Source organism: Carassius carassius, chromosome 1 (genome assembly GCF_963082965.1).
Source record: "Carassius carassius chromosome 1, fCarCar2.1, whole genome shotgun sequence".
NCBI classification, from domain to species: Eukaryota; Metazoa; Chordata; class Actinopteri; order Cypriniformes; family Cyprinidae; genus Carassius; species Carassius carassius.
The window spans coordinates 23,415,326-23,438,091 of record NC_081755.1 but is presented as its reverse complement, the minus strand read 5'-3'; the positions used below and the strand labels follow the sequence as shown (position 1 = coordinate 23,438,091).

The 22,766-nt window shown below is 38.3% G+C and overlaps 2 protein-coding genes across 2 annotated transcripts; one reads left to right on the top strand and one right to left on the bottom strand.

Annotated features, from left to right (window-relative positions):
- Window positions 1–6,334: 6,334 nt before the first annotated feature.
- Window positions 6,335–20,039, top strand: si:dkey-225f5.4 (uncharacterized). The gene is made up of 11 exons (XM_059551765.1): window positions 6,335–6,396; window positions 7,537–7,633; window positions 7,945–8,068; window positions 8,170–8,327; window positions 8,554–8,610; window positions 8,751–8,893; window positions 9,716–9,881; window positions 12,808–12,947; window positions 13,668–13,830; window positions 14,586–14,699; window positions 19,900–20,039. The coding sequence occupies exons 1-10, from the start codon at window positions 6,374–6,376 to the stop codon at window positions 14,649–14,651; spliced, it is 1,137 nt and encodes a 378-aa protein (XP_059407748.1). The 5' UTR covers window positions 6,335–6,373; the 3' UTR covers window positions 14,652–14,699; window positions 19,900–20,039.
- Window positions 16,486–21,094, bottom strand: nr1d1 (nuclear receptor subfamily 1, group d, member 1). The gene is made up of 7 exons (XM_059551759.1): window positions 20,067–21,094; window positions 19,893–19,981; window positions 19,606–19,750; window positions 18,453–19,156; window positions 18,182–18,367; window positions 17,860–18,070; window positions 16,486–17,411 (listed from the first exon to the last, which is right to left on the bottom strand). The coding sequence occupies exons 1-7, from the start codon at window positions 20,314–20,316 to the stop codon at window positions 17,215–17,217; spliced, it is 1,782 nt and encodes a 593-aa protein (XP_059407742.1). The 5' UTR covers window positions 20,317–21,094; the 3' UTR covers window positions 16,486–17,214.
- Window positions 21,095–22,766: the final 1,672 nt, after the last annotated feature.

Genomic DNA, 22,766 nt, shown 5'->3' with positions numbered 1-22,766 from the left:
CATTGTTCTGTGGTTTTCCTGAGAGTAAATATGCTGTAAGATATGCAGAGACCGAATCAAATGAGGACAGTCAGCCTGAATGCCAGGTTTGAAATGACAGGGTACAAGTCTGCCTGTAGGTCAAAGGTCAAGAACGGGTGACCGCAAGATGGTTTCTGTGCTCTCTCTCGCCCACTTTGTTCGACATTTGCCGATGAGGTTGCCAGAGTCCTGGCCTTTCTCACTGAACCTAGAACAGATTAGATAAAATGAAATTAAGAAAAAAAGAAAAAAAAAACTACCTCAGGGTATTGTTACCTCAGTATTCCTAATTTCTTGTTTCTTTTCTTTATTTTTTCATTTTTCTTTTTTTTTTTGCTTGCTTGCTGGTGTTTTTATATAAAAGCTGATAGTCTTGAATATTTTATTTTTTTAAGGAAGAAATATTTTACTCTTATTTTTTCCCTTTTTTTGGGTATGAGTGTATGCGTGAGTGTAATTGAGGGGGTTTTTCCTCACCTGAGATCAGAAGGACTCCCAGAAAAAATTCACAATTTAGGTGGTCTCTCTCGCAGCCTTTAGGCCAACCTGGGGGTCCTTGGAGAGTCGCACTTGAAATCACGTTTCAGTGGGATGTAGGACGGATCATACCATCTTTAGCTGGTGCATAATGAACACTGCTAGACCACAGGATTTTAAGTTTGGTAGAATCTAAAAATGGCTTCTATTTCTAACTCGTGCCAATGTTTTTGCACCTGTGGTGTTGCTCTTCGTCATGCTGCGCTGATGGATTTTGACATCATTTGGATGACATACTTGAAAGGGCTTGACTTAACTCGCCATGCTTAAAAAACAACAACAGCATGTCTACAATCTTCAGCCCCAAGACACTGAATGTGAACCATTCTCAACATTGAGTCCCGTCCTTCCCCATTGTCCTGTGCAAGTGTGCGCGAGTGTGTTTTCTAATTGAGTTGAATCTTTTTGTTGGGGAAGTGGTTAGGGTGTTTTAAAAAGGCAGGAACATAGAAAAACACTCTATGGCCTCGGTCATACTCATTTTTTTAAACTGACTGAGAACATAAAATGTACCTGCGAAAAGCGGAAGCCGAAAAAATAGAACGTGAAAGAATAAAATAAAAACATTCACATCTTTCCAATTGAAACCTGTAAATAATTTGTTTACCGGAACATTCGGATAAAAGAAATTGTTTGTATTTTTTTTTAATAAAATACTAATTGGACAAGGATGGAAAAACTTTTAACCGTTAAAGATAGATGGACACTGCCAGACCACGTCCTTCTCAGGCTCCGTTCAGGCGAAGGGTTTGCTAGCATGTTCATGTTTTTTTTTTTAGCTTCCCTTTTTGACACTAGAGGGCAGTCTTCTGTTTTCTGCTTGAGGGTTGAACTTGTCAATGACTCATCTTCATGGAGACACAACACTGTTCCAGCCCATAGATTTCTGTCAAGACACACTCACACACTTCTGCTCTGTTCAGACTGCAGCAACCTTTTTTGTTTTTACCTTTTTATTTGTATTTTTTGACAGCAAGCATTATTTGGACATGACATCTGGTTGCGAACTGTTTCATAAATAAAAGACAAAAAAATTTGTGAGCAAGAAATATTAACATAACAGCGGATCTCCAAGAACTAACATAGTTGTGAAAAAAAGCAACAAAAAAACAACAGAAATAGTAGATATATTATTGTAATTGCATTTTTTGTTATTTTGTCTCTTTTATTATTATTATTATTATTCTTCGGGTGAAAGGTAAAAGCGATGAGAAGGAGATGCCCTGGTTTCAGTAGACAGGTGGACATTTTGTAAAGATTTCAAAAGTCCTCTTCCTCTTTTCCCCCACGTGTTCTCACCTTTCATCCCCTTCACCAATCGCTACCTTCATCTGCTCGTTTTAGTTTTGCGTTATTATCCAATTCAAAAGAGACGTGTCTTTTCATTTCTGGAGTTGAACGCCCTCTCTCACGCTGGCCTCGTTTGTGACCGTTTTCTCTGTTCAGTTCAGTCGTTTGATATTGAATTTATTTGTGATTTTATTTTTCCTCATTCGTCACGGTTTTTTTTTTTTTCTCAAATTTTCTCCATTAAGTTTGGATTCTAGCTAGGTTTCTCCTCGATATGAATTCTTTATGCACAGACACCTCTTACACTGCTACTAGTTCATTTAAAATACTAACAAATAAATAATTCTTCATGTAATACCTGTGCCAAACTGGGGTTTTGCGTCTTGTTGTTGTACTCCAGGAAAAAGAAACAGAATAAGACTGTTCGCAGTCAGGAACGGATGCAGTGCTCATACAGAAACAGGATTCCCTGAGTACTCCGAGTCGGCCTCCTGTTTGGCACTTGGAAGTGTTTTCTTCTCTTCTTTTTATTTCAATGTCCTCCACACATTGTGAGTGGTCGAGGGCTTGAACAAATCGTAGAACAGTTTAGCATACTTGAGCTTGGAAAAGAGATAGTATGTTGTTTACTTATGCAATTCTGTGACGAGTCAAACGAATGGCTGTCGTTTGTCACACAGACTGTTAAGCGTCCACTTGGAAAAGTTGCATTGCAGTGCATAGATGTACATGTAGACCACAGGCTGAAGTTCAGCTTAGTTGGGTGTGATCATCATATCGACGTTGCATGCCACTGTTGTATCTCACCGTGCTAGTTTCTGGCCTCTCCTTAAGGAAAACATTTGGGTGCTACAAATGACGACTCAAACCTCACATAACTAGGAACGCTACCTCAAGACTTAGCCATAAGATTGTTTTTATCAAGCAGATGAGAGCGAAAGTGCATGTTACATTTTACTTTTGAGTTTTAATTTATTTTTAGCTCTTCATTTAAGTAGACGTTTGGATAGAATACTACTCCAGCTTGGAGCTGGGACTCTTTCGGGGGGAGGTGGCAGGACAGGCAACGGATGTGTGGTGTGATGGTTTGCACGGGACGAGGAACGCTGTTTAACCTGTGAAGATCTGTTCGTGCAGAGTTACGCTTAAATTATCTTTGTGACTTACGGTGCATTCAAGTCATGGTCGGAAAGGTTGTATTTATGAGTTGACCGCACATTAACATGCTAAACATGCTTAAGTTTTTCTTCATCTGAACAGATTTGGAGAAATTTTGCATTACTTGCTCACCAGTGGATACTCTGTAATGAATGGTTGCCTTCAGAATTAGAGTCCAAACATAAGTACGTCAGTTAACAGCATGTGACGTGAAATGCTGTGTGTTTGTAAGAATCCACCATTAAGATGTTTATAACTTCAAATATGAGTCCTCTATCTACTGTATTGCTTTACCTTATGGATGACTTGTTATCGTGATCTTTTTAACTCTCATTCTGACGGCACCCATTCACTGCAGAGATCCATTGGTGAGCAAGTGATGCTAAATTCCTTCAAATCTGTTCAGTTAAAGAAACAAACTACATCTTGGATGGCCTGAGGGTGAATACATTTTAAGCACATTTTCATATAAGCCCTTTAATTTTCAAGTTGGGGTGTGTGTATTCGAATAAGAATATATATATATATATATATATATATATATATATATATATATATATATATATATATATATATATATATATATATATATATATATATATATATAATTTATATATATATATATATATAATTTATATATATAATATATAGTGTGTAAGAATATATAGCTGTCGCAATAGATCGCATGTATAAAATAAAGTAGTATAATTACTATTACAGCACATTTAGAAATTGGATAAAACATAAAGAAAAACACAACTGAGGTGAAGATGATTTATAGAAGTTAAAACAAATCTGTTTTTTGTAGAAAAGCTACACGCACCACTAAAGTGACGTCATAATTACGGCTTCCCTGTTCATAAATACAGACTTCCCGGAGGACTTGGATACACCATAAACCCCGATTTTTCTGAAACTAATGGCACAAACTTAACTAGGCCAGCATTCATAGAGTGACTAACGATACCTCCATAGATGAAACACACAACTGTGCCTGTTGCGCTATTTCCTCTGTGTCCTTTCCCACTTCGATGGCACCACACTACCTCCACGCCATGCAGCCTTGACCCTAATACAACCCTCCCCGTCTTGAAGCCCTTTTCTCGCCGATCTTGAAAATGGTTTCACCTTCTCTCTTCTTTGGTGAAACTAGATTTAAATCAGCAATAAAATGGCACGACCTGCCCGGAGCTTCTACTAACATTCTGTCCTCCACCTGTTGTCCCATTTTATGACTTCACGGCCTGAATCGAAAGACGCGACTCCTGTAACCATATGTTTAAAATTTTTTCCTTTTCTTTTTTGTTGATCTACCTCTTAGAATAAAGACAAACAGATAGAACAGATCATAAAACAAACAAACAAACAAAAGGACACAAAAAGTTAATTTTGAAAATGTTAAGCTTAATGAATCAATAATTATAATAATAAATGACTTAAGCAACTGGGTAGCAGCATCTCCTTACTGTAGTGCATAGGAGTCTTTTACTTCCAAAGATGATTTTTCTTCAGTTGTGCTTGAAATTGTTTAGGATGAATTCGGAAATGGAATAAATGGGAATGTGGGAGGGGAGATAAACATGTTTAACTATCCAATCTCTTTTTTTTTTCCTTTTCATTATTATTAAACTGACTTTATTTTTAACTTACAAATTCTTAATTTGATTTATATTTCTGATGGCTTTTTAAAAAAAGGACATAGGATTGTATCTCTTATGTTTGCAATAGAATCCGCTCTCTTTCTCTGTGAACTGCAACATAATAGTATCTTTTCAGGCCACACAGAGCAGCATGATGTTGAAATAGTTTTCATTTTTATTGTTTCATTTCACCTGTAATGATGCAACAGGAGAGTGAAGGTCTGTTGAATTAAATGGGGCACATTTTAGGAGGATGAGAGAGGAAGGAGACTACCTTTACCTGACTACCTTTATCCCTTCACCCTTCTTACAGCAGGTGCCACAGACATCACCAGGACTTTCAGCCTCTGCCTGATTTACTTTGATTGATTCTCATCCACAGTTGTTTTGAACTCCTTGTAAAGAATACAGAGCATAGATATGAATGTGACAATAAAAGATGAGTAAACCGGTGTCGTCTTGTGTCTCGACTGTGTTTGTGTGGTTTTGTCTCTGCTTAGGCACATCTAGTTTAGATTTTCTTCCCAATTTAAAAGTCTTTATATTTACAGTGTGCCATATGTTATCTTGACTGTTCTTCGTTTAATTTAAACACTAGATACTCAATATAATTTGAATGCAGATATTGGCATAAATACAGAAAATCAAAATAAATACAGTTTATTTTTTCTTGTAATTGCGAAATCAATGTAAACCGTATACAAGCTGCTTTGAGTCAAAAAAGTCCAGTTGCACAAATGTGTTTTATAAAAAGAGTTTTGTGTTTTGGTTTAAGGTACACCTCTTAAAGATTTTAACACAGTGGAACTACAACAAAGGCATATTTAAAAAGAAAAGGGAGGCCAGTGTTCTCAAGATAATGATACAGGTCAGAGAAAGTTGTGACTTTTATTGAATAATTTTAAATGACCTTATAAATTAATAGATTATTTAAATGTTAAATCATTAATCAGACATTTTGATTGCATTTTAATATCTAAGTTGAAGTATTGTTTTGTGTGTCACATTGTTGTATAAATGTAGCAAAAAAACTATTATCAGCCTGGTCTCCCCTATAACATGAAAAATGAGAAGCATTGACGTTAGAAAACTAATAATAATAATAAATAAAACAATTTAAGGAACCGACGAAATTTTCCTTCTCGGTTTAATCGTGGAAGAAGATTAGGCTAATAAAAAATAGCTATTGAAAGTCATCACCAGGAATGATAAACAAGTAGGCTATTATTATTATTTGTATTGTATTTATGTTATGTTTTATTTTTGTTTGGATTGCAAACTAACTTCTTTTTACTGTTGTTTCGTTTTTTTTTTGCACGACATGTATGTGCATTTTATTAATTCTGTTAATCGTAGGCTATTAAATGACTGACAACTTTACTCTTTAATTTAAACGAGAACGCTTTTGATATAAACATTGAAGCATAAACAAATTGTATTTCCTGTAAAAGTATACAATAAAATAACTCACAACCTAAAAACTATATATTAATCATTTAAAATATGAATTTAGTTAAGTACTATGTATTAATAGTGTACAAATAAAAAAAAGTATTTACGTCATGTATATTTTAAATACACTAATGTGTAGTTGTTTAGCTGTAATTTCAAGTACATCTAAAGGTTCATTCATAGATCGATGATTGGTGGACATCTGTGACGTAGGCGTGCGGGTTCTGAGTCTGACCCTGACCAATCAGCGTTAGGCGGTAAGTTTCAAAACACAAATGGCGACGGAGAGAACTGAAGCGTGAGTATTGGCTATCAAATTATAAAGACATATGCGGAATTAATAAACTATTTGAATTAATTTTATAGTGCTTTATACGTTTTAAAATGCTCTGTCACTATAAGAACCATTATTATCAAGAATCGTCATTATTTGGATGATAGCTGAACTACCGCAAGTCACGGTTGTAACGGTAGTTTTCGCTTAACTACCATCAATACAGTTACGTTACTGTTAATACGATAAAAAGACGGCCACTCAGTGTTCAGTCACCACCGTCTTTACATTATCCCTCTGATGCATCTTTAAATCATTAGGGATTGGTGTTACACCAAAAAACACCCGTTCTCTTAACTCTATGACTTTCATCTTCATGTTTGTGGTAGCGTGCTACATTCAACATGCTACGATTCTATTTGAAATAACGTTAACGTTACTCCACCGATCTAATTTCACTAGGGCATTTTAATGATATAACGTTAATTAAAGACATTTATCTTTGATTTCATCCTCATATTTTTTATATTTTAATACAAATACTGACGTGCAGGTGAGTGTGACAACCCAAAATAAACTGCAGCTGGATATTCTATAAGCAAGCACGTTTTTTTATTGTTTTTAATATATATTTTTATTATTATTGTTTTTTAAGAAATATATCTTTCCTTTGTAATCAACTTATTGATTTCCATCAAAGTATTAAATAAAATGACCCAACATACTGAAAGCCTCTAATATGTTTAGCTATGGTCCTTGTTTTTAAGAACATGAAATATCAATCAATTAACCTTTATTTGTACAGCCCTTTACAACACTCAAAGTGAACCAAAGTGCTTTCCAGAAAAAAAAAAATATATATATAAAGACAACAATACAAAATATAATAAAATATATATATATATACAAAATATATAATGCCACAAAACAAAGTATAAAAACAAAAAAATATGCCACAAAGAAAACACAAAATGCCACAACAACTGCTATAAATTAAAAGCCAGTCTAAATAAATAAGTCTTAAGCCTAGCCTTAAAGAGGCCCAAGTCAGTGATTGTACGTATATCAGCAGGTAGCTTGTTCCAGAGGCTTGGCCCAGCTGCAGAAAAATATGGACAAATACGATTTAATAAATAACCACTAAACAGTTTTCTCTGATTTCAGTCTTCTGGAAAGGACTGACCCTTCCTTTCTGAAATCATGCAACACCAGCGAGCTGCAGGAAACAGGAGAGGGAGAAATGATGGCTCCTTATCTGATGGTGAGTTTGTGGGGTTTTTTGTGCTTAGCTGCAGTTTATGCCAATAACTAACTTTCAAAAATGCAGTATTATTCAACAATAAAATAGGATTTCCCCTAAATGATACTAGAACCATTTAGAATCTTTCTGACATTGTTTTTCATTTATTTTATTTACTTTTAAAATAGTATTACTTTTGATGACACTGGCGGTTAATACCCAATTGCCATGGTTTTATTGTAGCAACAATGACTGTAGTACTATGGTTTAAAGTGTTTTACATTAAACAGATGTATACATTACAGAGATATTGATGCCCTTTGTTTGTGTAGGACTGCAGGCGAAAACAGAAGCATGTATTCAGGCAGCTGTGTGTGCTGGTTGACATGATCCAGCTGCTGGCTGGTCTGGAGTCAGTGGATCAGCTGCTCAATAAGCCTTGTCCCCAAAACCCAGGTAACACACACATGCCGTGGATTATTCTATATATTGACTGTTCATTGCTACATTGGCTAAACAGTGAAATGATGCAGTGTTTGGTGTGTGTTGGCAAACAGGTAATGGAGCTCGTTCTGCATGGAAGTCTTTAAAAGCCGAATATCTGGAGAGAGTTCAGGAGGTGGAGCGGATGATCAGCACTCTCCGGGATCGCATGGAGGAGCTTCAGGGGAAACGGGAGACACTGGAGACTCTACTGTCTGCTCTGCAGATAAAGGTAATACATTCAGAAAAATATGGCTTTTTATCTGATTTAGCAAACACATACTATTTATGTTTTGGAGGCATCTGATAAAAAGCTGTTATTTCAGGTTATTATACTCTTATGAATTCAAACAATGGCTACTTTTATGATGCCGTTTTATACAACTAAACATGGAGCTTCACACTTGAATATTCTTACTGTTGTATTGGACATTAAATCAAATCTCATTCTTGTTCAGAAGGAGGAGTGCAAAGAGAAGGAGAGAATCACAGCTAAACGAAATCAGAGAGCTGAGGTAAGACATCTGCTCACTTTAGACTTACTGGTCTGGCTAGTTAGCTCCAAAAATGTCTTCTTTTCTTCACCGAGAACAGCTGTGGGACAGTCGGGTTGAATCAAATTGGTGGCATTCTTACTCCTTTCTCTCTCACACAGAAACAAATCAGCTTTCAGTTGGAAGATTTCATCCAGGCCGCCCAAAACTCGATCAGTGCATGTGATGTGCAGTTTTCTAAGCTCAAGGATGAGGTTGAAAAGCAGCAGGCTCGAATTAGTGACTGGACAATATTAAGAGATGGGTGAGTCTGTACATACAAGACAAAAAAATGTATACATTTCCACAAAACTATTAAGCAGCACAACGAATACGAATACAATAATATGAATAATAGAACATTTTTCGTGAACAGCTAATCAACGTTTCACAATGATTTCTGAAGGATCATGTGGCACTAAAGCCTGGAGAAATAGATTTTAGTCAGTTTAGAAGCCATACTGACTAAACGTGGATTAAAACGAGGCTGTGAGGAACAGGCTACATTGGTTTTTACATTGGCTTGCACTCTTTAAATAATTCACATAATAATAAATCACATCATTTTGATGTGAGTGAGTGAAGTGACATTCAGCCAAGTATGGTGACCCATACTCAGAATTTGTGCTCTGCGTTTAACCCATCCGAAGTGCACACACACAGAGCGGTGAACACACACACACACACACACTGTGAGCACACACCCGGAGCAGTGGGCAGCCATTTATGCTGCGGCGCCCGGGGAGCAGTTGGGGGTTCAATGCCTTGCTCAAGGGCACCTAAGTCGTGGTATTGAAGGTGGAGAAAGAACTGTACATGCACTCCCCCCACCCAGAATTCCTGCCGGCCCGGGACTCGAACTCACAACCTTTCGATTGGGAGTCCGACTCTCTAACCATTAGGCCACGACTTCCCCTGTTTTACAGAGTTCTTGTGTACTGAAGTTTTTTTTTTCAATCCGCAACAATACAATTTATTGAACACACTGTGTTGTTGCTGTGACTGATTACACTGAAGATTTTGCTGCACACACATTTAAACACCATAAACTCCTCTTTTTCTTCCTCTTGTTTCCTCTGACTCTCAGGCTGCAGACCTTGGTCAGCGTGACTCACAGAAACATGGCGTACAGGCTGCTGTCAGTCAGTTCCTCTGAGCTGTGCATTGAGCTCTTGCCTCGTGCTGCTCAAAGATCACTTGAGCCCCTGCGTGTCTCCATCACCATGACAACCAGTGATGAATTTCGTCTTCAGGTACTGTGTCTCAGCATATATTTCCCTGTAGAGATTAGAGGTCGACAGATTTTACAGATTCTGATAGCTAGGATGGACCACACTAGCTGATACCCATTAATCAACTGACAGTTTTTAAAATGGATACTAAACGGAAACTAAAACGGTGCTTTACTATTTTTAAAAAAGCAGAAGCAGTACTGAACCACACATTGTAAATAAATAAACATATTAATATAAATTATTATATTGATAAAGTTATTTCAAAGTTTACTTATGTTAAATAAAGAAACTTAAAAAAATGTTGCCTATTAGTAATAGTACATGTTGAAATGAACACACTAGGATCAATACGTCTACAGCTGCCATTAATATTACAAATTGACTAGTTAAGTTAAGTATTACCATTTAATTCAGCAGTCATAACATTAAAATTACATACATAGGTTATGGAGACCGTATGTGTACTCTCACACTTTAATTTCTTGTATTTTAGAACACTGCACGATTATCTAATCAAAATAATAATTATAAGTCACACAATGGGTAAAAGTGCCCCCCAGGAGCGTCAGGTTCAGTTCAAGTTGCGGTTTAAAACTGTTTATTTAATCATCAAACGGACATAAGTATGCTTCAAGAATGAACAATCTGGCATAATTAAGTTTGAAGTTCAGTGTTTAAAAAAATGATAGATAAAGTGCGATATGTATTACAGCTCTCTATATGAAGCATACAGACTGCATTAGAGCCACAGAAAGAGCACAATACATAATTTATAGCCTTGGGTGAAGTCATTATGTACATTCACAGTGATTTGCGACAAATATAATGTGATTTTATGGAAAACTATGTGAATGGCGCTCTATTCCTTGGCAGGATTTTCTGTCGGCTGCGTTTAAATGCACGTTAGGTAACAGAAAATGTTGGGAAATGACACCTTTGTCCATTCCGTTGGGTCGTTTTTCCAGTCACAGATACCGTACGGACAGTCCGACTCAATACAGCTCAGTTTTTATACGTATATTGCTCTGTCGAGTGGCAGAAATGATTTTGTATAGGCCATTCTGAGTCTACACCATACTTTTTCCAATGAGGGGGAAAGGACTGCTTTCCTCCACGCAGACTCCGCCCACACAGCTGTGACGTGACACGGAACAAATCAATAGAGATGCTGAGAGCTGTGTTTTATGAAGTGAGGGAACAATTGCCAAAGAAGGTACATGCAGATCCAACCATACTCCTAGATGTAATTTGCAGGTCGTGTCAAAATGTAGTTGGTTTAGAATAGATAAATACCTCTTTTGACTCGTGTATGATAATTTTCTTCCAAATATGATAATTTTAACTTCTGGTACGATACTTGGACATTTCCAATCTGGCAACACTGTTGCCGCAGGAAACTGGCGTGACGTATTCTTCAACGCGACAAACACCCACTACCCGCACACAGGGGGGCAGGATTTCATATTTTTTTGAAGCATCCCGCACCGCCATTGGCTAGCGGACCCCCACTTGCTGTTAGCATTCCATTGACTCCCAATTATTTTGGTGTCACTTTGACAGTGAATAACTTTACATCTGAGGCGTTTAAAGACTCCATTTGTCCATTAATTATTTCTAAAGAAACACGAAAATGTAAAATGTATAAAAGGCCCCATTACCTTGTATCTTACGTTGTGGCCCCGTAGAAGCAGTTTTTGTAAAAATAGGCTAACGATTGCATCATAACCTACGACTCTCTGCCGCACAGTAGAGAAATTACCTTATGGACAGGAGGAGAAGCTCGCTGGCAATCTTTTACTGTCTATGAGGCTATCGGGGGGACGTGGAGGCATGAAGTCAAGGGAGAAGCCCATAGAGAGTCCTTAAAAGACACTGGACAAAATTGTTCAACAACGACTGCAAGATTCAGAGGGTGATTCAGATTTCTCTTGACACCTCGATTAGAAGACTTACAATTGTCAGACAGGTTGCTCATGTGACATCTACGTCATCAAGCTCAGTTTGAGTCTGCGCAGTATGCTCGACCCCCAGGAAGTGCGTGCTTCTAATTGACTTCACTTGTCTCCGTTGAATCCAATGGGGTCGCTGTGTCCATTTCTTTTACTGTCAATGCCTGCACACACAGGACAATGGAGGAAATCGGGTGTATGCTGTTTTTGATCCTCGGGATGTGCCTGTTTCTCACAGCAAGAAGACAAATGTTGTTTCAGGAGAGGCTGAGGGCAGCAAAACGAAACACTGCTGCAAAAAACCGGAGAGTTTACTCTGTCTGGCGCGTGCAATGATGATGCTGTTAATAGTGACGATTCTCTCTGACCAATCAGCTGTCTGCTTTGTTGTCACGTCACATTTTAGTATCACCTCAGCTCGCTCAGAACCTCGCCGGAGGTGATACGAAGTAAAGTACCTGGAAGCAGGTACAGGTACAACTTTTACACAGTGGAAAACAAAACAGAGGCGAGTCGATGGGAGGCGAGCTGGTACTGTGTAGTGGAAAAGTGCCATTAATGATAAAATTGTAAATTATATTTTGTACATGCGTACATGTACACACGCTCTCATTATGATGAGACTATCATTTGTAATGCTGAATTAAATAGGATGAGAATTCAAATAAACATTATCTAAAGCACTATTCATGCTACATAACTTCAAACATGTTTAGCCATTAAAAGCCATTATTTTATTATTAAAATATATTTTGTATTTAATAATTAAAAAAGAAAATCAACAATCAAGAAAGACATTATCAATTTGAACAATTATTACTATGTGATATTTTTAAAACTTTTGAATGGTAGTGTGCATATAATAATACAACTAAATATTTTTGTTTTTGTGAGTGGTAATATTCCTCTAGAAGTATATTTATTTTTAGCCTTGTCTGGTTCTCACTTTCTTTTACTACATTATTGTACATATATCTCTTTTCCCTGTTTTTCAGGTGTTTCAGGGAACTGCTGGTCTTGTGGAGGAGGCAGTGTATGGTCGTCTAAGGCAAGTGAGCGCCGCCCTTGTGGAGGTCCTGGAGCGGTACATAAGTCAAGGAGAGATGCTGTCTGAGATTCAGGCTCTGCACTCCAGGTACATTTCCTTAAAGTATATACATACATTTTTCATAAATCTCAGTATCATTTCTTAATTTTAAGACCGTAAAGGTCAGATTCATCACAAGTTGCTGATAAAGAAAAAGGTTAATAAGGTTCATCAACCCAAAGACACCATACAACTCAGAAAATCGGGGGAATTTTTTTTTAAAAAGTTTTTTTTTTTTGTTTAAAATTATTTAACCTGTGAAATGTTGCTTTTTTTAATTGCTTAGTTTTTATTGCTCTCTACATGATCCCAGCCGGGAAATAAGGGTCTTAACTAGTGAAATCAGTCATTTAAAAAAAAAATATATATATATTTTTTAACCACAAATGCTCATCTTGCACTAGCTCGACCTCATGCATTACTTAATCTCACACGTGTGACATCGGCGGAAGTAACGACCCAGTGTTTACAAAGCAAACATGCAAAGAAATTTAAATATTCTTTACAAAAAAAGTAAAAACAATGTCGGATGATTCTGAAGTTGGTGCAGAAAATGAGGTGGAGTTTTTCGCCCTTTTTTATTGGATCTCAGTTGCTGAAAAATGTTCTTATTTAGAAGTAGAATAGAAATTTAAGTTAACAGCACTGGATCTCAACATTATGTTCTGGAAATGGGAAACTTGTTTTACACTATGAAGAAATGTTCTCCCTGTATCTCATATACAATTTTTGGTTTGTTTTTGGTTTTTGTTTTTGTTTGTTTGACAGGTTTGCAATTGATTGGTGTCCTGCTGAAAAGCTTCTGATCTTTCTCAAGACTGCGACCACCGTATGTCACCTGAGGGTTGAGGAGGGATACCCATCACACGGCCGAGCTACTCTCCTGTCTGTGAGGAAAGACGGCAGTCTGCTTGATATCCCCCATCTACAGGTGAGCAAGAGTAAAAAGATTTAATTTCTATTCACTCATTTATATTAGTTCATTACGAATCATGACGCAAAGCATCAAAATATGCAGATATCCATTTTGTTGCTGTTTTTTTCAAAGTCTTATAAATTATATTCTTTGTTTTCATGTTTTATATATATATCAGGAATAAATTCATAGATATCAATATGCTTTTGGGGAGCTGCCCCTCATGACATTTTACATTGTGAACTAACCTTGCCTTGTTATAAGTTTTTATTTTTTTATTATTTTTTTATTTACTATTTTAGTATATTTAGTAATTTAGTTGTATAAAATTATGCTACTATTTAATAATATTTATTTTTATGAATTTCAGTCATTTCTTTATTATTTTTATTATAATTATTTTTGATATAGCTATTTTTTATTGCTTTACTATGATATCAGAACAATTGTATCATTTTTGCAATGAACTCTCCCCCAAAAATATCAAAATAAATATTAATCCATCATTTGCTCCTCGCAGAGGATCTGCATTTATTTCATTGAATGATTCAATTGCATTTTAATGCATGTTTATTAGATCTGGTCTTTTTGTGTGTGAAGTAAGTGTAGTTGAGAGATTGCCATGCTGAATTGAGACCCAGCATTTTCTGAATATGTTCCCAAGACAAGTAACTGGAATATTCCCTCTTATAGGACTGGTGTCCTGCTGAAAACATTATTTTCTGTATTTTCTGAATTCAGTTTGTTCATTTATAAATCACTGTTTTCAGCCCCCAGTGCAACATCCTGTTCTGACAGAGTGGCTTGAGTTTCTCTCCTCCAATCCGATCATCTGACATCACAAGATGTACCCCAGGCCAGATCCTCCGGTTAGACTTCATCATGTATGTCATATCCTGAGTCAGAGTCTATATATGACACACAATCCATTTGCAATGTTTTAGTTGTATTGTAGATACATTATACATTTTTGTGATGTGTCTGCATTGTGAGTCAAAAAGTACTTTCAGACTTTATCTAGCCAACCCAGACTGTCATTATTATTTGTGTAAAACTGCTTTTCACTCGTGTAAACAGATTGGGAGAGCCAGCAGTTCAGTTTGAGACTGTTTTCAAGTAGCAAAGAGCTCTGCATTGTTCACTTAGTAAAGCCAGACATGTCACATGACATCTCTCAGCAGTATAGTTTAAATGTAATGTTTGTGTCTATTATATAACAAAAAGGTAAAAATAAAATGAATCTAAAATATATATAATGGCATGCAGGTTTCACCTCCCTCTTTTACGTTTACAGTCAGCTCTTGTTTTTTCCACACTAGAGGGTAGCACTTCCTGTGAAGAGCACCACATGCATGCTATGGGCTGACATAACAGGTTAGGTAACGATTTAGACTGTATCTGGAGATCAAGCTTGTTCTTCTGCTACCTGTATATTTTAATCCTCTTTTTTACTACACAACAGTTCTGTAGAATCATTTTTGAAGTGTTCCATGTCAGACACTAAAAGCTCCTATCACGCTGGCTTCTGGCCACCCCCGAGTTTATGAAACGGGATTTTCTTCCCATGGTTGTTCTGACATACTCCACTTGGCACTTAGAGCATGACTCCACTTTCTGTACCAGTTATCCGCCCTCAGGCGCTGCACAGCCGGAGCGGCTCTCATTGGCCAAATAAGATGTGAGTTTTGCTCGGATCTGGCCAATGGGGAGCTGTGAAACCGATTATAAGTGCACAGTGTCTCTCAGAGTCCATGTGTGTGGAGAACACTTCACATATTCGCTGCTTATTCTGTTGTCGGTAATGAGGAAGGGCCTGGAATACGTGATGTGTTTTGACAACAGTTTCTGTAGATCAGATTCCATGTCCGGTGGGGAAAATTAAGACTTTTGACCTTTTGAGTACTTTGTAATCACCTCAGTAAACTATTGCTTCTGTCCCTCTTAAAATCTGGTTCTGTATATATAGTAATTGTCTTAAAAGCTCTTATACAGAATTTGTAGTATCTTTTAATCAGTATTTGCGTGCATAGCTAATTAATCATACTTCTTTTCTACATTGAGGTATGAGGTATTGAGCCCCACCCCTCCCTCCACCATTTTTTCTCACTTGCTCATTTTCTGATTATGATCTGATTATTTCTGATCATTTTCAATTCAAAAGAACAGCAATTATATGAATAATTATATTTATTATTAATCTTTTCATTATTGTTTTTGTCACATTTGATCACTTAAATGCCTTTTTGCTGGATAAAAGTATTACTATTATTAAATTGTACTAATCCCGAACTTTAAAACATAATGTACTAGTTTACTTCCCAGTCCTGTTCAGTGTCAGAACTTATTGGAAAGAATTGGCATCATTTCCTGTCTTCCATATTTGGTACATGTCAGCTCCCACTAGAGGACACAGCCTCAACTTTACAATCCGGGACAGCAATGATACACTTTTCCCTGTGCTCTCTTGACACTGAAAAAAGCAACTTTTTTAGTACACCTAGTATATTATAAATAGTACTTTATGTCGTTTTTTTTACCATTCAGTTTGTACTTTCTTTAAGTGTAAACATGATGTTCAGTACACAGATAAACCAACATTTATTCAAGATGCAAAAGTTAAAAATATTATATAGAGATACATATATCTTTTTTTTTAAATGACACTCTACACTCGTTTCATAAAATGCCTTTATGAAGAAGACAACTGAAATACATGTCTTGATGTCTATAATATGCATACACTCTACTTATATATCTGTGCTTGAATAGATTTATCATTTGCGTTGAGCATGTGAACTTTACAAAAAAAAATATATTATACATTTCAAAAGATTTAAAGTATATATATCATATTTACACATATTTTACAAAGTCACAGGGATGTGATTATTTGTGAAGATTCATCCCCCTTATAGCTTGTCATTTGCGTTATAGTTAAAATGATCATAACTTTCTCTGAGTGTGGGTATAGCAGGAACCCAGGCCGGACTGGGCACGAGGAGACGCTTGACATTTTTCTGCCGTCGTCACATGTATGGAAGTGACCTGGAGATCCTTCTGGCTTGGCTACGACTCTTTACAAAAGGCATTCTGCACTTGTTCCCCATGTACTCCAAATGCCAGGTTTTTTTTGTCTGCTTTATTAGCTTAATCTTACCACCCATTTCAGGTAAGTACTGAAAGTGGCTCAATGAGCCTTTATGGTTATCAAGCCATAAAGGCTACTGGCCGACCATTAGACACCAAAGCATCCTTTTAAATGTGTCATTGAGTGCTTTTAAGTGCCAAAGCCATGAGTTTGCTCTCTGGTGGGTTCTCTTGGAAAGAGTTCTAGTGTTTGTACCCATTCTGTCCTTCAGTCAACCAGCGGTGACCCACTTTCACCAGCTTCTTGCAACCTCAGGCGTCAATGCGGAAAGAGAGCAGCTTCTCTGAGTGCATATTATTCAGCGTGCGCAGGTCTGGAAGTTTGAGCAGCAGCTTGGTGAATCGAGAGGCGTCATTAGGGGCACTCTTGCTGACAAGGGATCGGAGAGCCCGGATCAAACTTTCCTGAAGCATCTCCACTGAATTCACATTTTCAATGCCAGAACGGTCTGTACAATGGAAACAAACAACAAAAGACCCAGTTAATTAGTGGATCAAATGAAGGTACTTCGTGTTGCACAGAAGAAAGACAGTCTTGAAGGTTTGGAATTCCATGATTTGATTTACCAACCCTATGTTTCAAAGCCATAAAGCTTTGACAATACTTTTTATGATACCTGAGAGGTTTATGTCCTTCCATTGAAGTTCCAAGTAACCAAAAGGTCCAAAAAAAAGTCATAAATCATCATATAGAGCAATCGTATCTCTTCACAAGTTTTGGTTGCATACGCTTTGAATGGAGGACCAGAAACAACTCTCAGTTATCATTAAAAATGTCTGAATAGTGTTTAAAGATCAACCAAAGTCTTACAGGTTTTGAACAATATGAGGGTGAGTAGATGATGACAGTTTTCAGTTTTGAGTCAACTTCCTCTTTCACACTAATATGCAACTGACCTGCAGACACCAGCACGACTGCAGTGAAGAGTCCCAGTTCTTCTGCTGAGAGCTCTAATGCGTTGAGTTTTTCACTGAAGTCGAACATGGTTCCCAGCAGGTCGCCCATGCCCATGCTTTTCAGGGCCTCCAGGCTGTAGGTGGTGCCCGAGATGAACGTCACGGTCCTCTCTTTTACATTAAACAGAGAGGAGAAGCGCACCATGAGGACCTGCAGGAGATTTTCAAAAAGAAATACGCACTTAGTAAAACCATCGAGGTGTGACTGGCACTGTGGCCTTGATGCAAGTCAGTTGTTTTAAATAGAACACCAATAACTTACCTCAAAGGTTCCGGCCTTCAGTAGCGTGACCTGGTCGTTCTGAGATATTGTGCTAAACCCTGGGATGTGTTTGGCGAACTCCACCACCTCTCTGACAGCTGGGGTGAAGCTAAGAGAGAAGTCTTCCCAGATTTCCTGTGGTGTTTTGTTGGGGTCTGAGTAAGGATGCATGTTCATTGGACAAGCCTGGGAAAAAAGGAATCCTCATCACTTCCAAGTCCTCTTTACTTGGTAATCACCTATAGAGTAGTTTAAATATCAAAGATCTTACCAGCAGAATCTCTTTGTGTTTTTTCCACGGACAGTTCTGCCCGTGGGAGCTGCTGTTTATCTCCTGACTGTGGTGGACGCCAAAGAGGTTACTGTTTGGAGGTCGCTGACCATTGTTATTGTCCTGCTGTCCAGAGGCTTGAAAATGAAGGCCATTTTCTGGTGGCACCTCAAAGTTGTTACAATGATGAGTGACATTATTATTATGATGGTAAATGGTGTTGGCGCCATTGAGGTGGTATCCAGCCATGCAGCGGTTGCTGCTTTGGTTGTCTAGCTCACCGTTGTGAGGCAGAAGAGCTGGACCCAACTTATCATGGGCGTAGATGAAGGTCTCACGGTGTGCTCTGGTTATGGCGGCGATGGTTTTGTCTACACCTGGACTGGAGCACGGTGGTGGAGAAGCCGTCAGAGCTGAGGGACTCTGAGCCAGCTGCACCGAAGGAGAGGCTGGGGTCGGAGGTGAAGGGGATGGTGCTATGGGCACTCCGGGGGGCTGGAGTTGCGGTCCCACTGTAAGCCCCGGGCATGGAGATGAGGAAGAGGTGGATGGGGATGAAGAGGAAGAGCAGGGGGTGTTGGATGTGATGCTCGCCAGCTGGAATTCATTCTGAAGCTGGTTGTTCACCATGTTGTTCATGGCGTTCTGCATCTCGGCCAGCATACGCTGTTTCTCGCGTTTCGGGATACGGCCGAAACGAACAGCTGGGGGTTAAAGAAAGGATAGAAAATGTCACAAATTCATCATATTTATGCTGTATGTCAACGTTCTGTTTATACATGTTTCAGGGGATGCAAGATATAAATGTACCATATCAGACACTGGGTTTACCCATTTTTTACATTACTTTAGCCATAATCTTTTGCCTCAAAGTAAATCTTATAAAAACAAAAAAATTTAAAACATTTTATTTTTAATACTAACATTAAGTTTTAAAGTTAATAGTAATGTTTATACTGTTTTCACTGCCTTTATTCACTTAATAAATGTTAGAGTTTCTAAACCATAAAATACATTTTATTAATTTTAATTTTGGTATTTAAGATTTTTTTTTAAATATCGGTATATCAGCATCATTCAGAGTTTTAATATCAGTGCATCCCAAAAACTTTTCTGTAACTGTTTCTCTAAGTCTGGTTGTATAGATATTTACCGTCCCGGGACATTCCCACGGACAGACATTTTTTAAAACGGCAATGCTGGCACCGGTTCCGGTTGATCCTCATAATGGTACAGGTTTCATTCTTAAGGCACTTTTTGTACTGGATGTTCTGCTGGATGCTGCGTCGAAAGAAACCCTGCAGACAAAGTAGAGAATGTAAATGTTAATTTTTAATGCAGTATTTACAATTATTAACCTTTTTTTTTATTAAAAACAAAAAACAAAAATGCAATCAACAATATTTTAATGGTTCATGCAAATCAATGCTATTGTCTTACCTTGCAGCCCTCACAGGCATGGACACCATAGTGAAATCCGGAAGCCACGTCGCCACACACTTTGCACAGCAACACCATTCCATTCAGCTCTGGATGGAAAGTCAGATGTTAAAATCCTTCTCCTGGATACCATACTATACATTAATCAGGTAAAACATGGTTCTTATTGCTTACTAGTAAGGGTGGCAACTGATTTGTTGGGTGAACTGCGTGTACTTCCACCATCATCGCGGCCTCTTGGGGATCCACCAGAGCACGATGAGTTTCCGTCCTCTCCTGATCCTGAACTAGAGCTGCTGCTGCTGCTGCTGCTGGTGTACATACGCGAAGAATCATGGGATCCGTTGGGAGAAGGTGGGAATGACGAGCCAAAGCAGGGTTGTGTAAAGGACTGCATGCTGCTGTTGGAATTCTCACTGTACATGGACACAGGGCTGGTGCGGTTGGGAGAGCCTCCACACGATCCGATGTATGATATTACCCCACCTAGCAATGGAAAAGAAAGCCACGTTTACTAGATAGTCCTCTTTACTCCACTGTGGGAACACAAAAAGTGAGAGGGGCCCACTGAGAAGGGGCTGAAAATGTTCTCAGGTATTTGTTCTCCTCCCTAAAACGGTCCATCCTCGTTAAAGTGTTAAATAAATAATAAATACTTCTCTCTACTACACAAGGAGTTGAAACAGATTGCGCTATGGAAACAAGGAAGCCGAGGGAGCAAGAGGATCTGTTTTTGTGGAAAATACTTTCTAGGAAATGTTATTGTAAACTGCAAGGGTACATTAGAAAAAAATAAAGAATACAGTGACCACTCCTTTCTTCCTGTGTTTGTGCCTCAGAAGGCTTGTGGTTTATAGTTTCACTGGCACCAGTGTGCCATGTGAGCAAGCCACATTTGTCTGATGTTATTTCCGTTTATGAAACACATAACTTTGCATGATGTCTCAGTAGCACATGCCTAACCATGTGCATTTATATGAGATTTACGTCTGTTTTGTTTGAGTTACATCCTGCTTATTAGCTTCTATCAGCTCAAATCAGATAAGACTAGTCAACTTTGCTCTTGAGGAACAGCGCAGTGTGCTAGAGTTTACACCTCGGCATTGACTCTAGCATGTAAACTATTCCTTAGTGTCTGATACCTCCTCCTGCCTTTCCTAACCTTTGGTCCCCTGAGGCTTAACACTGTATCCTTCATTCTCGTTCTACAGTTTCCCCCTGCATCAGTGCACTTGATGGAAACCATGTTTTAGGGAGATTTGTGCCTATGTTCTTCTAAAATAAATGATGCATCCATAGATGCATAGATAGATATTACAAAAACTTTGTATTATTATATGAAAGTTTATAGAGTAAATAAACTTGACTGGTCAAGTTCAAGAATTATTCTGCGAAGTGTTAGCGAGTATAATCTTCACAGCACTTTAAATGTCAAAGGTGAACTGGTGTAGAGGTTACATAACAGCTGTACACTAACACAAACGGTGAAAAAGTCACTGTGTCAGGTGGGGCCACGACTGGGAAACATGCTGTAGCTTTTACTCCCCTGTGGTTTCCCTCAAAAGCTCCTGAAAAACACTAGTCCCGCATTAGATTGATCAATGCGTGTCCACTAGCCTGCAGTGAGTTCACTGTGGATGTTTCTGGTATTGGTACATGGCAACAGCGGTTTGAGATCTTCCCCTGCTTATGCGCAAAAACGTGCTTTCTTCGGCTCCTAATTGTTTTTCAAGCCAAACACTTGGTTTTTCCAAAACATTCTGTCAAAGGAAATACTTGTGTAAGCACAACACGGAGGCGTGTGTCATTGGGGAAGCACGCCTCCCCTCCACGTGCGCCACACAAGGACAGCCTATCAACGAGACTCACTTCATTAGGCACGCCTCTCAAAACACACCCGCTTTTTTAAAATTGCTCACGCAGTGAGTGAGGCATTTACACTCTACATTAATAAATTCATTCAGAGTTTAGGTTGGTTTCATTATATTTGTCTCTTAAGCCACTAGATGAGTGTGCTCTAAGAACACGAAACGGAAAACTCATCGTTCGTGATTTTAAAAATTAAATGTCGCTCAATAAAAATTGTAAACATTCTACATTTTAACATGTTCCCCCTAGGTTAGCTATATAATTTGGCTTGACTGTATAGTGGTGACGGGTAATGGCTATACCAAGCAACACAGCGTTGAATATAAAGATATATTTGTACTTGTTTACCGGGGAGTGCATGGTATACAAAATATTTAAAATATTTGAGTAGTAGTCTATTCCGAAGTTCCGAATCATCCAATCAGAATCGAGTCGAAGACATTCGATTAATCAGGTATTTGATATGACACTGGCTAATTAACCCATTCTAAAATATCTTCAAAACATTTTGAGTTGTATCATATCTCAGTATGTTTGAGCACTAAGTTAAGTCCAAGGGAACTTGAATGTTTTGTGACGCTGTATTCATGTCATGGGTGGGGGGGGGGGGGGGGGGGCTGTTACGTTAAACTGGATCAATTTCATGTCCCACTTTTAAAGCAAACACGGGTTAACGTGATGCCCAGCCCCGCGCCTCGCTCTTCGGTCCAATCGCAGCGCGCACATGGCTCAGACTGCGGCGTCACACACGGGCTCGCGCTGGGAGGAATTATGTAATGAGCGCCTGCGTGTACCAATGGCTGAAGGCGGAGAGCGGAGAATGAAAACAAAAAGCACATGGCTAGGCACGGCGGTCCATGTGAATCGAGCGACGATCGCCGATGCTCAACTGCATCACGGGGATGTCCGTACACCTGACTTTACAGTTATGACCTAGTTCCCCGAATTTAACGAGAACACCGTGCCTTAACCCGTGCTGTCCTTGCCCCCGTTGTGTATTTACAT

What these genes read in the sequence shown, in the direction of transcription:
- nr1d1 (XM_059551759.1), bottom strand. Translation starts at nt 20,316, where the DNA reads ATGTACAGTGAGAATTCCAACAGCAGCATGCAGTCCTTTACACAACCC. An exon ending in AACACAAAGAGATTCTGCTG is followed by an intron (nt 18,368 to 18,452) that starts GTAAGATCTTTG and finishes CTTTTTTCCCAG; the next exon opens with GCTTGTCCAATGAACATGCA. An exon ending in TGAAGGCCGGAACCTTTGAG is followed by an intron (nt 18,071 to 18,181) that starts GTAAGTTATTGG and finishes AATCTCCTGCAG; the next exon opens with GTCCTCATGGTGCGCTTCTC.
- si:dkey-225f5.4 (XM_059551765.1), top strand. Translation starts at nt 6,374, where the DNA reads ATGGCGACGGAGAGAACTGAAGC. An exon ending in GCGACGGAGAGAACTGAAGC is followed by an intron (nt 6,397 to 7,536) that starts GTGAGTATTGGC and finishes CTCTGATTTCAG; the next exon opens with TCTTCTGGAAAGGACTGACC. An exon ending in AACGAAATCAGAGAGCTGAG is followed by an intron (nt 8,611 to 8,750) that starts GTAAGACATCTG and finishes TCTCTCACACAG; the next exon opens with AAACAAATCAGCTTTCAGTT.